This window comes from Colletotrichum navitas (assembly GCF_030913465.1).
Source record: "Colletotrichum navitas strain CBS 125086 chromosome Unknown LY79scaffold_88, whole genome shotgun sequence".
In the NCBI taxonomy this organism is placed as follows: Eukaryota; Fungi; Ascomycota; class Sordariomycetes; order Glomerellales; family Glomerellaceae; genus Colletotrichum; species Colletotrichum navitas.
Window position 1 is genome coordinate 3,442 of NW_026850634.1, and position 12,933 is coordinate 16,374.

The 12,933-nt window shown below is 48.3% G+C and overlaps 4 protein-coding genes across 4 annotated transcripts; 2 read left to right on the top strand and 2 right to left on the bottom strand.

Annotated features, from left to right (window-relative positions):
• Positions 1-943: 943 nt before the first annotated feature.
• LY79DRAFT_706952 (uncharacterized protein) lies at positions 944-1,763 on the bottom strand (the record flags this gene model as incomplete). Its single annotated transcript, XM_060565038.1, has 3 exons — positions 944-1,048; positions 1,125-1,412; positions 1,452-1,763. The coding sequence occupies 3 exons, from the start codon at positions 1,761-1,763 to the stop codon at positions 1,028-1,030; spliced, it is 621 nt and encodes a 206-aa protein (XP_060409227.1). The 3' UTR covers positions 944-1,027.
• A 563-nt stretch (positions 1,764-2,326) lies between these two features.
• Positions 2,327-5,390, bottom strand: LY79DRAFT_641038 (Dynamin family-domain-containing protein). The gene is made up of 6 exons (XM_060562344.1): positions 5,020-5,390; positions 4,469-4,967; positions 3,776-4,410; positions 3,356-3,719; positions 2,760-3,306; positions 2,327-2,702 (listed from the first exon to the last, which is right to left on the bottom strand). Exons 1-6 carry the CDS (start codon positions 5,304-5,306, stop codon positions 2,416-2,418), a joined length of 2,619 nt encoding a protein of 872 aa, XP_060409228.1. The 5' UTR covers positions 5,307-5,390; the 3' UTR covers positions 2,327-2,415.
• A 1,822-nt stretch (positions 5,391-7,212) lies between these two features.
• LY79DRAFT_673457 (amidohydrolase) lies at positions 7,213-8,871 on the top strand (the record flags this gene model as incomplete). Its single annotated transcript, XM_060564177.1, has 1 exon — positions 7,213-8,871. One exon carries the CDS (start codon positions 7,213-7,215, stop codon positions 8,869-8,871), a length of 1,659 nt encoding a protein of 552 aa, XP_060409229.1.
• A 740-nt stretch (positions 8,872-9,611) lies between these two features.
• Positions 9,612-10,458, top strand: LY79DRAFT_593789 (cutinase; the record flags this gene model as incomplete). The annotated part of the gene is made up of 4 exons (XM_060561604.1): positions 9,612-9,914; positions 9,985-10,078; positions 10,142-10,221; positions 10,279-10,458. 4 exons carry the CDS (start codon positions 9,612-9,614, stop codon positions 10,456-10,458), a joined length of 657 nt encoding a protein of 218 aa, XP_060409230.1.
• Between the last annotated feature and the right edge of the window lie 2,475 nt (positions 10,459-12,933).

The window sequence follows — 12,933 nt, forward strand, 5'->3', positions numbered from 1 at the left end:
TATATAGTAGTATACTAACTACAGCCTTAAGGTTCTTTATTTATAAATATATAAGTTTATTATTATTATAGTAAATTACTATATATTATAAAACAAGTACCTTATATAGTAAATAAATAAGTAAAATATAAGATTACCTTATTAGTATATATCTAGGTATATACTTAGGAGTATATATTCTATTACCTATTGCCTTCTATAAGAAAAAGCAACCTTAATAAATAACCTACGCTTACACCTAGCTCTTGTCTTATATTATTTATTTAGCTCCTTGTTACTACTTACCTTATTTTACTACTCTACTATTACACTTTACCTTTACACTATATTACTTTATATTACCTATTATAGCCTTACTCTTTCTATTAGATCTATAATAGCTTATAAAAAGGCTATATTACTATAGCTATAAAGTCTATAGTTAATTAGATATAAGTTACTAAATCCTTAACTACTTTCTTATTACTTTTATACTCTTAGTATTCTTTATTATAGACTTTTTTATTATATTTAAGTTATTTAATACTTTTTTTACTAAGTTATAATATCCTTATTACTTAGGCTTTATTTAGTAATAAGGCTAAAGATCTTTCTTTTATATAGTCTTAGATCTATTAGGTAATAGTTAATTACTTTATTATATAGTTTAATAACTTTAGTGCCTTTAGTTAAATACTTATTAACTTTATAGTCTAGATTTAGGCTATATTAGTAATTAATAGGTTAATTTCTTTTTATATACCTAATAATAATACTTTTTACTTTAATTAAGCCTACTATTTACCTTAATTAGTAAAGGTTCTCAGTATAACTATAAAAGTAACTAACTTATTAGTTATAATAAAGGTTAATATATATTATATATATATATACTATATACTACTTTAATTAATATTAATTAGTAACTTACTAGTTAGACTATTAATTATTAAAATATATAGATATAGTAGTTAATTATAATAATATCCTTAGTTAATTAGGTGTATATTAATAGTGTATTTATTAGTAAATTTGCTGTAATTACTGCCTAGCATTTGTGGCCTTTAACCTATGCATTTGTCATCTAAATTGCCACTTTTGAGTAGGGAAATCCATCTATCCAATGACGGCAACATTTGACCCACTTTTTGCGTATGGCCAATTGCCACACTTTGACAGTAGATGACGCTGCCCCTCGGGCACACGGCGTAGACGGCCTTGTGCTCATCGCCGACGCGGTCGCTCGCCCACATGTTCGAGCCCGGGATGATGCGCGTGGCCCCGTTGGATTCCTTGAAGTCGTCGAGCACGATCATCGTCGCCGCCGTGACGGGCGGCCGGGGGCGCGGCATGTGCACGACGCCGTCGTCGTGGTGGAGCACCTGGTTCCGCTCGCCCGGGCGGACGACGATCGTCTCGGCGATGTAGAAGAGCTAGTCCGGGTCCAGGAAGTAGTCGTTGAGCGCGAGCACCGGCGGGAGCAGGCAGAACTTGTCAAAGACGCGTGTCTTGCCCAGCAGCGAGAGCATGAGGTTCGTCCGGTGACCGTCGAAGGTGGTGGCGCCCGTCAGCGGGTTGTTGCCGTGCAGCCGGTCGATCTCGGCGATGGCTTCCACGGCCTCGGCCTCGGTGAAGGCGTCCGGGATGATCACGTAGCCGTCGCGGAGGACGGTCTCGACGTAGCCGCGGAGCGTCGAATCTTCCGGCAAGGGCCTCGCCTTCGGGTTGTAGTAGTCCTTGTCGACGGGCGGCGAAGCCTTGGGGTCACTGCTCGGGGGCGCCATGTTGAGATGGGAACGCTAACACGCAGACGCGTCTACAGTAGAATGCGTTTTCTGGGCGGGAAACGGAAGTTATTTCAACGGTTGCAGTCTCAAACTACGTTCGTCGGAACTGTTTTGTCTGACAGGGGAAAGCCAAGTTGTTCTCGAACCCCAAATAACCGGAATCAGCAGGGTCAAGCACGCGGATTGGTCCGCATTTGGCTCAATATAAGCTGATGTCAGACAGACTAGGTTACACCCTCCAGCCAAAAAGGACGTAGGGGGAGGATCTTATGGGTTAGCTCCAAGGTTCTGGTGGACTTCAGTAGTTGGATGGAATCACTCCTCGCCTGATGGCTCTCGCAAGTGCTTACTTATGTGTCTTAGCTCAAAGAATGAGCGCCCGGTGATGCAGGGGACATGGGTAGTAGCCTATCCTAGACTCAGCTTGGCCATGTTGATCTTGATGGCTTGGACCAGTCATAGAAAGCAAACGGCGGGACAGGTTTGGAATCATCTAACTTTGCTTGTATGAAGAGACAAATGCCTCCGTTTAACTGCAAGAAACCCAAATCTATCGCAATGTCCGATCGTGTCGCCAGCTCTGTCCAGTTTGCAAACGAACCCCGACTAGTGCCCCAAGCCACAAATGAATGCCGTCCTTCCTGGATGCTCACGCAAACCGAATCTCGGCCTTCTCCAAGACCTCCATCATGCTCTGCTTGAACGAAGACTCCAGGCGGCGAATCGATTTCTCCCTCTCTGCTAGCGCAAGCATATAATCACTCTTCATTGTCGTGACTATGGCCTCAATCTGAGCGGTCATGTTCTTTTCGGCCAATTTTACGCCCTTCTGAATATTACGCTTAACGTCTCGAACTGCTTCCCTAAACATCGCGTCCTTGTAGTAGTCAATATGTTCTCTGATTATAGCTCGCATTCGATCAGCCGTGCCATGTCCTAGGTCGCAGATCCATATCAGCAAGAGAAAACATCATTGAGGGGAGCCCATTTTACCTTTGACATCGGCACACTTATCGTAACCAGATGCCATGAACCTTACCACAGCTGAACCGCATGCTCGACTAGCAACTCTCTGGGCTTGGTTGATGTATGCTCGATTTTGTGCGGCAAGCAGCATGACACGGTATTGGTGGAACTTCAGCTGTTGGCCAAGCTGCACCGAAGCATCCATTTCCTCGTCATCATGATCAATAACCTGCTGCATGATGCTGTTATGGAACGAAATCAATTGCTGGGTAGTCGTGACCGAGAAGTTGTCAAGCACACCCGGGATGTCAAACTGGAAGACTTTCTCCCAGGTCGCTAACAGGTCGCCTTTGATGGGCTCCAAGAGCTCTTCATTGAAATCATGCTCCTGATATACCCCACGCCGTCGGCATGCTGCTTTGAAGACATTCCATTGAATTGTCTCCCACTTCTTGGCAGTAATTCCTGCATAGGTTACGGCAATGCGGCTCAGCCGAGCCAGCTCATCATAGAGACTTGTCTGCGTCGTTATCTGGAGCTCGTCCTTACAGTTTCCAATTTCTTCACCGAGCACCTATTCAAACATGTTAGTCAAACATTGACGAACATGCAATAACACTCACCGCTTCAAAGTTCTGCAAGGAAGCTGTGAGATTTTGCACATCAATGGCCATGGCAGGTCCAGAGGTATCTTGAGCCCAGATGGCGATTGAGTTGAGAATCTGGCAGATGCCGCTGAGTACCGCCTTGTACTTGTCAATGCGAAGCTCCTCGACAACTTTCTGAGTATGGGTTCGTAGCTGAGGAATCTCTGTATCTTCTTCGGTCTCATAGCCGGGCTGCGAGTCTTCGTGGCTCAGGACAATGCCATGCATCTTCTGATAAGCGTCGCTGCTGGTGCAGAACACAGGGGTCCGGCGGGCCAAGTCCCCGTAGTCACGAGGCCTTGCATCATGCGGCTCGGTGGCTTTACGGTGGCTATCAATGCTGTATAAATATTAGCTTTCTGCAGAATGCCATTTATTAATAGGAATTTGTCTCACGCTTGAAAGCTTTCGGCAAAATTTCGTCTGACAGCTTCCTTGGAAATCTCGTTCCGTTTCTGGATGCAGTGTGACCAAACCTCATCCATCAGCTCGTTCTTCTGGAGTTTCAGTTCGGAAATTTCATGCTGCTTTTCCTCCGTTGTCATAGCACTTGTGTAATCCTGAAACTTCTCATCATCAACTTCTTGGATTTCATCAGCGTCAACAAGCTGAACGGGAGGCTCTGTTCTCGCTCTTTTCGCCTGTCTTTGTTTACCACCACTGGCACCAGGCTCCTGAGTTACACCACGACGCTTTCGGGCAGAGTGAACTTCTTTCACCAAGGCCTTGATCTGTTGGTCGAGTGCTTTTGCAGTCTCCCATTTTTCCACAGTGCTTTTATGAAGTTTTTCTGATAAACTTTCCATGGCCGCGTCTAATTGGATGTCATCGGTCTTTGAGCAAACAATAGTCAGCGCCGAAGATGACCCATCAAACATGATCTGGCGCTGGATTGATTTGCTCATGAGGTCTTTGGCAGTTTTGCTGTCGACGGCTCTGTGGATGGGCGTCACGATCCAGATTCCAGAGCATTTCTCCATGTACTGGGAAGCAACTGCAGTCCGTGCTGCGTCCCAGTCTTGGTGGCCCGGCTATACAACACGTATTAGCAGCTGCTTTACGCCTCAAGGAACTGCCAGAGAAGTATACCAAATCCACTATAATAATGCCACTGGAGAGAGCTTCAGCCTTGGTGAAGATCTTGACAGCTTTCACCAGGGGCCAATGAGCTGCGGTATCATCATCTTTGTCTTTGGAGTCGATAAAAGGCTTGAGTAGCGATTTGATATCGGTCGTGTTCGAGGCTTTCATGGTTTTGGTCGTGCCAAGAACCTCACGAACGTCGGGCAGATCCGCAAGTTTAGCAGGAGATTTTGTGGCCAAACGTTGCATGTCCAATGAGGGATAGACTGCTTTGAGTTTTGCTCGAGCTCTAGCTGCATCGCTGTCCGCATTCTTGTCATCCTTCATACTGCCCCCATTTGTGTCAAGTTGTTTGAATAGAATGCTGACTTCGCGCATCCATTCGTCGCGTGAGATGAACTCTACCTCGGCGCGGTATGGGCTCTCCTTATCGTCGTCATGGTTGTACGACACCTCGGTGACGACAGCCGTGCAGGCACGCATGACGTTCGTAGGAAGCAAGCTGCTCAGCATTAGCTCGCCAGTTTTCCAGTCCAACAGGCCTAAGGAGACCTTACTTCTCATGTAGAACGGCGTTGATCAATGAACTTTTTCCATCGCCGGTATTACCGAGGACACCGATGACTACCCTCTCTTCGTGGTCAAAAGTTCTGCGTATGTCACAAGCCTGTTGCTTCCAGTTATGTGCGGCGTCTTTCAATTCGGCTGAAAGCTTCTCTGAGGACGCGATCCTCTCACAGATCGGCTTAAGGTCCTCCAGCAACGGCAGTACCTGCAGAGTGAATTTCTCCCAGGTCTCAGGATCTTTCACTTGTGTCATCGTCTGAGTGTATGAAAAGACCATAGGAGCTCGGGGCGCTGGCAGTTGGGCTCGGTGGAAGCGTCGACTAGCGTTCCTCCTAGCCTCGCTCCTGACTACCGAAAAATATGTGGCGGAACTCATTGATCTCTGAATGACTGGGATACGCCAGCCACGACGATTTGCCCCAGTTAAAGCTGTGTCTGTTTGCAAATATCCTCGTCAAACCTAGCTTTCCGATATTGTCAGTACTTATCGAGATATCAGAAAGCAAAAGGTTTGATTGGTGAGAGGGAAGAACGATGGTTGAGGCGTTCTTGAGGAAATGACAGGAAAGTTGGAAATATGGCTGCGGTACAGTTCCAAACCTTTCTGGGCCTTGGACAAGATCTGTTATGAGTCGAAGGTGAGGTCAGGGCTGTTGATGAGCTGACCCCGTTTGATAGGACTTGAAGTTGATGAGAAATGTCGATAAGATTATGAAAAAACAGAAAGGAAAGATCAGCCCAGATATCAAATTGTGAAATCTTGAGAGCAGAGAAGCGTTAATCACTTTCCATTACTGACATGGAAAGGTGTTGGTGTAGGGAAAGGAAGATGGAGTTGGCGATGTGTGAGTTGAGAGTTGGGGAGGTGAAGAGAAAAAGAAGAAGAGGAGACGGTTACTTCAATCTTAGAGGGGGGTTGGAGAAAGAACTACAAAGGGTAAGTGAGAAGTAGGGAAGGAGCTCATGGCTACTTTCTTCACCTACTACTTCACAGAAAACGACGGAACAAGAAAGCAATCAAGGAATGTCTAACATGTGATGTTGTCAAAATGCAAGACAGTTATCACACTGCCTAGGTAATTGAAGAAATAATATCTATCAACTTGTATGACCATCCCTGACTTGCCTCCTCGCCTATGATCGAGGAAAAATCAACAACTGCGCACCGACTACCTGCTGCATATATAATACCATCTCAGGCTTATGACCGGCGTCTCCGCTAGCGTGTATATTCCATCGCCCTATCCTCGCTACTTCCAAACGCTGTTTCTGATCCTTTGCTGTGCTAGGACATCTATCTTCTGTCTTGAGGTTCTGCGGCACGTTCCGGAGACCAGAGGCCACTCCGGTCTCAAAATATATTCCCTAGGGACCAGACACTCAGATCTTTGTATCTATCTCCCGTAGCGCAGTATAGTCTATGAGGATTTTCTCCTATAAGTCCAGAAACCACGGGTGAATGACACCCGCGGCCTCTGCTAAGGGTGAAATGGGTCTTCTCCTGTGCTTGAGTGGACAGCTTCGGCGCCAGGGTGAAACAGAGGCAGGGCCGGAAAAGGCAAAGGTGACTCAAGCCTTTTCAATAAACGAAACGGCACCAGGTACATGTCGGTGTCTGTCTTCGGTCTCCGGCAAATCGACAAAGGCCTTGTCCCGGGCGCAAGGCGTTGCGTTGCGTCTTTGGTCCCTCACTTAATCATTTAGTATGCACTTCCAACACATTCTTGCAAGCTCTTCATCCCCATGCCTTGCTTGCGTCAAGATAAACGCCGTCTTACTTTTCGCCGAGAATTCACGACAAACAACATGACCAAGAAGCCAGGGAACAGCAGTAACCCAATCGCCATCCGCCTTTGCTTGGTAGCTAGAGACAGGGTGAGCCCGGGTCGGGGTTCCTCCCACATATCTTACATACTAAGGCAGGCAGGTAGGTACCTTAGGTAATTAAGGTAGGTACGTGGTACCTGGCGTACCCCCACCATGCGAACCCCGCGGGCCGCAGTCGGGCGCCGCCCCTCAATCAGAGCCGACCACGTCCCTCGCAGCGCCCGAGTCAAGGACAACACATGTCATCGCGCTTTTTAAGGTAAGTAGTAAGAGTTCAACTAGGTTTTCTCTCACACACTAACTTGAGGTGTTCAGGTCCTCTAAGAAACACACGCAAACACATACCTCAGCAAATCATGGCGGCAACCACGAACCCCGTGGCGGGCCCCGGCGAGCTCTTCGTCAACGGGCGCATCTTCCTCCACAACGCCGCAGCTGGCCTTGACACTCAACCGTCCTTCGCAGAGAGTATGTTCGTCGCTGACGGCCTCATCAGGGACATCGGCACGGCGGAGGACCTCACGGCAAAGCACGCATCGAACAAGATCACAACGCACGACCTCCGGGGCAGGACGGTCCTCCCCGGTTTCGTCGACGGCCACGTCCACCTCCTGCTCCTGGGCCAGTCGCTGCGCAAGCTCAGCCTCGAGCACTGCCGCTCCCTCGAGGATATCCGCGGCGCCGTTCGGGCCTACGCCGCCGCCAACCCAGACCTCCCGCGCATCATGTGCAAACTGTGGACGCACTCCATGACCCCCGACGGCGTCGACAGGACCATGCTGGACGACATTGACCCCCGGCCCATCTTCATCGACACCAAGGACCTGCACTCGACCTGGTGCAACACAGCCGGCGTCAAGGAGCTGGGCATCGAGAATACATCCGACCCCTCGGGAGGCAGGATCCACCGCGACGCCGAGGGCAGGGCCACGGGTCTGCTCAGCGAGGCCGCCGTGCTCACCATCGTGTGGCCCCATCTCGCCCAGGTGGCGCCCAAGCGAGATCGGATGGACGCCATCAGGGCTGCCATCGAGACGTACAACGCCTCCGGCTATACTGGTCTGGTCGAGATGGCCATGGACGAACCCGCGTGGGACGCCGTCTGCTCTCTACGAGCCGAGGTACCAGATCTGCCAATGCGCATCCACGCCTACTGGCTCATCAGGCCATCCGAATCCGAGGAAGAGCGCTTCAGGCAGGTGGACCGGGCCATCGAGCTGCACGCTGAGCTCAATCAGACGACGTCCCCCGACCTGCGCATCGTGGGCATTAAGATCATCACCGACGGTATCATCGACGCCTGCACCGCCCACCTGTCCGAACCCTATGCCGAGGCTGGCTCACCTCCGCCCTTCTGGACCCCCGAGCAGCTCGGCCCCGTCGTCAGGAGGGCTGATTCGGCCGGATTGCAAATCGCCCTGCACGCCATTGGCGACGCGGCCATCAAGAACGCCGTCAACGCGCTCGCTGACCACGCTACGCCCGGCCGCCGGCACCGCCTCGAGCACATCGAGATGGCCTCCCCCGAAGATGCCAGGCGCCTGGGCGAGCTGGGGCTGACAGCCTCGGTCCAGCCTGTCCACGCGGACCCTGCCATACTCCGCGCCTGGCCACGCCTCCTCGGCGCCCATCGCTGCGGCCGTGCCTTCCCGTACCGTGAATTTGCCGATCACGGCGCCCTCCTCTCGCTGGGCAGCGACAGTCCCACGGCCCCTTGGGCGCCGCTGCAGAACGCCTACGTGGCGACCACGCGACGCTCGGCGAGGGAGCCGGCCTTCGACGTGGTCGTCAACGAGCACTTTAGACTAGGCGTGTGCGAAGCCCTCACGGCCGCCGCATTCGGAACTGCAAAGAGCGTCTTCGCTGAAGATCGGATAGGGTCGCTGCAGGTCGGCAAGCGCGCGGACTTTGTTGTCACCGACATGGACTGGACGCCGCAGGGTCTTTTGAAGGGCGAGATCGAGGCCACCTGGTTTGACGGAAGGAGGGTTTGGGCATCTTCTTCCGACATATGATAAGGCTCGCACAGCAGCAGAGAAGCTCATTGGTCGACCGCCTGTACTTTTAGAAGCATTTTTCGACCTCGTCGTCTCTGCCGCTTACTGTGAATAAAGGTTCCTCCGTCGATAAGAAAAGCGAGAGGGAGAGGGAGGGAAGGAGGGGGTAGAGTGGGACACAGAGTCTTCCGCCCTTAGTTTCATCCAATCTCGTCAAATGTTTCCGGGTTCGCGGCAGCAAAGCACTGGCCGCTCCCATGCCCCCAAGGCCAATGCGCTCATACACCTCGCCTCTCTGGTATAGCCCAATTCCAATTTCCTATTTCGGGCAATGTCGCGCTGGCGAAACAAAACCTCAAGGGCCCTAACTTGGGCCGGGGTGTCATGCCTTAGGGGTCTCGGCCAACCATGTGGAAGGATGGACATACCGAGGTCACCCAAACCAGAGGGAAGTTGGACATGGTCCCTACCTGACGATGCCAACAATATGCGTGGAGGCGATTCGAAAGAGGCTCTGGCAGCGGCCATCGCCAATATACGTCGCATACAGGAGCGATAGTTGCCGCGGCACGTGCCACCCATGTCATCCCAGGCAATGGATGATCAGTACAAGAAGAGAAATGACCCCCGCGACCTTGATAGATCAGGCCAGCCACAACCTTTTCCCCACCTTCTTAAGATCGAGCAGATCTCAACGACGCAGACATCTTCAGCCGGTCCTCCTTCAACAGCACACCAGAGCCCCCCTCACTTTCAAGATGCATCACCACGTGAGCCTGTCGGCCATCGCCGCCGCCCTCGTCCCTCTGGCGCTCGTGCAGGCGCAGGAGCCATGCGCCCCCGTCAATATCATCGTCGCCCGCGGCAGCGTCGAGGCACAGGGTACTGGTCTGTTGGGCAACATTGCGAAGAACGCGTCGGCCCAGATCCCCGGCTCCATCATCACGCCGCTGGTTTACCCGGCGCGGCTCGACCCGTACCCCCCTTCCGTGGCGGCGGGTGTGGCCAACATGACGTCCCTCCTGAACCAGCAGGCGACGCAATGCCCCGGGACGAAGCTCGTGTTGATGGGATACTCTCAGGCAAGCTTCCATGCTTCAAAGTGGACACAGTCGTACTAATTTATCGCAGGGTGCACAAGTGTCGCTCGACACCCTCTGCGGCACGGCGGACGGTCCCAACTTCAACACCACGGTAGCCCAGGCGCCCGCGGTCGGAAGCAAAAGTAAGTCGTGGCTCTGAGTCGATGTTCGAGGAGGGATGGCGTGCTGACTTTGATCCGATGTAGTTGCCGCCGTTGTCTTGTTCGGTGATCCGACCTTCGTCGCCAACCAGCCCTTCGCCAGGGGCACCAGCAAACAGAACGGCGTAGGTCCTCCCCTCACCTTGACATGATGATCGGGAGAGGCTGACAGTGCCACGTAGATCTTCCCGCGCCAAGACTTCTCGCAGTGTCAGAGTCTCACGAACCGGTTCGCGTCCTTCTGCGACGAGACGGACCTCTTCTGCGCGTCGGGCCAGAACCTGACCGTCCACCTAGGCTACTTCCAGAACCCACAGTACGTTGCCATGGCGTCGTCGTTCGTCGTCCAGAACGTTCGGTAAGCTCGGCAAGAGGTCGGTGACGGTGCGGTTCGACCGAGTACTGGAGACTCGGCGGGCGGTCTGGTTACGTTACGTTTTATGACGATTGGGACGAAAAAGGGAGGCTTTCATGTTTTTTTTTTTTTTCTCTCTCCCAAAGCATTCGGTCTTGAGGATCGACGCGAGCAGTTTTGCGGTTCATAATGTACTGGATGTAGCGTTTTCGTTTCTCTCTGTCGTGATTTGAAACAGTTGAGCCATTGTGCCGCTATGTTATTAATAAACAAGCATTCAAGGCATACCAAGGTGTAGAAGGACGTTGGGACGATTTGTTACAAATGTTTCCGTCATCAAACAAACACCCGAAGGCTGCGAACGTGATGACATAATATTCTTCCCGAGACGAAGTGGATCTGTAAGGGCCGTGCACTCTCGGCTGTCTTTACCGAAGGCTTATCCGTACTTTACCTACTATAGGTAGTCGCGCATGAAGCCTGAGGCCGTAGCCTCCCAGCCGGGTTAGTCACCATCGCCGCTCTTGCTCAGGCGTGCTCAGTACTGCTTAGGATACAAATCACCTCAACCATCCCCTCCTCGAGGACGCATCCAACCATCTACTTAATTTCAACACTGCCGCGTTATTCCTCTAGGTTTTTAACTTTGAGTAACTTTAATCAGGCATAAGGACTTAGTTACTGCCGGCAGGAGACAGGATAAGTACAGGTTTAGGTAAGTAACTAAGCCCCTAGTGTCCTTGACATCTAGGCGCCTGTTACCTAGCTCTTGCGAGATTTTCGTAGGTATCGGCTCGCTCCTGTTTCCTCTGCTGCTAGAAGCCGACTATGCAAGCTGGTTATAAAGTCGCAATCGCCTGCATTCGTGTCCTTCCTACTTCAAAGAGCAGTTTCCTGCTCGAAGGACAGATAACAAGTTAAACCAAAGATTAAGACAAATACAGGGCATAGGCTTTGGCAAAGGTGGTTGTACTCAAGAAGTTCAACATACCATCGACCTCGTGGATGGTTATAAGAAATTGGCCACCGGCAGAAGAGCAAATATACTTGGCACGGCCGCCGCGTATCTGGCGCTCAACCTGGCGGTCGGGATCCCACGCGTAGGCGGAGCCGCCACGGATGGTGAGAATGTGGCACGGAGCCGGGGGGTCCCAGTCGATCCAGTCCACGGGGCCTGGCGCCCTGGCGCCCGGTCTACGTCTTGGCGTGCGGTACAGCAGCCTGCAGGGCTTACTCCGTCAAAACCCAAGTAGAGATAAAAAAAGCCACTTTTTAGTTATACAACCACTCCCCTGTTATAATATATAATTTACTTATAGTATAACTTATATTATAGAATTAGTAAAGTTAATTAAGCAAAGGCTTATATATAGTTATATAGCTATAATATATTTTATATAGCTATATATAGAGGAAGACACTTTTTATAATTTTATATATATTTAATTTAAGATAATATAAAAGTGCCTAAATAACTATAAGCTTAACTACTTTATAGCTAAATTAGTCTATAAGTAAGTAACTTATGTATTTTATTTATAAGATCTTTCTAATATTTTTAAGCTAGATATAATTAACTTTATAGTTATTAATAATATTAAAACCTTTATTAACTAAGTAGTATTCTATATATAACTACCTAATTCTTTAATAAGTATTAAGAATAAAGCACTATTTATACTTAATACTAAGAGCTTCTTTAGAGCTACTTAAGAGGGCTTTTATTAATATAAATTAAGTATTTAATAAATAAAAAAGCCTATAAAGAATTCCTTATTTATCTTAATTAGTATTTATTTATAGCTTACTTTATATAATAAAACTAAGATTAATAAGATACTTATTACTATATATATAATGTATATATATAGTAAGTAGTATATTATAGTAAGTAGTATACGTCTACCTTATTTCTACTAGCTTTATCCTTACATTAACCTTTCTCTACGTACAACAATGGAATCCTCTTTTTAAGAAAGCTAAATTATTCTTGTAATTATAGCTATCTAAAAAGACTAAAATCTATCTATATAAAAGGCAGCCTCTATCTATAATATGCCTAAAACTACACTCTGTTATTAATATGCTAGAAAAGTTATATAAGCTAAGACACATTTAAAATTAATAAAGATAACTATATCTAAAGAGGAAGTAATTCTTAAAAAGGTTATTAACCTAATTAATTAAGGATTTCTTCTATAACAAGAAGATATATAAGATATAGCTAATTAACTTTTTAATATATACAATAGGACATATATTAGACCCTAATAGGCAAAGAACTTTATATAATAATAACCCTAATTAAAAATATAATTTTAATATTAAATTAACTATTAGAGGGCCTTAGCTAAGGATCCTATAATTATATAAGGCTAGTTTATACTTATATAAAATATAATTATAAAGTATAAGATATAGGATTATAATATCTATAATTTTAATAAGACTAGGTTCCTAATAAGAATACTATTATATATAA

Excerpts from the sequence above, each read along its gene's own strand:
- LY79DRAFT_641038 (XM_060562344.1), bottom strand. The coding sequence starts at position 5,306 with ATGGTCTTTTCATACACTCAGACGATGACACAAGTGAAAGATCCTGAG. Across the intron at positions 3,720-3,775 it reads TTTGCCGAAAGCTTTCAAGC|CATTGATAGCCACCGTAAAG; the intron begins GTGAGACAAATT and ends ATATTTATACAG. Across the intron at positions 2,703-2,759 it reads TAAGTGTGCCGATGTCAAAG|GACATGGCACGGCTGATCGA; the intron begins GTAAAATGGGCT and ends TCTGCGACCTAG.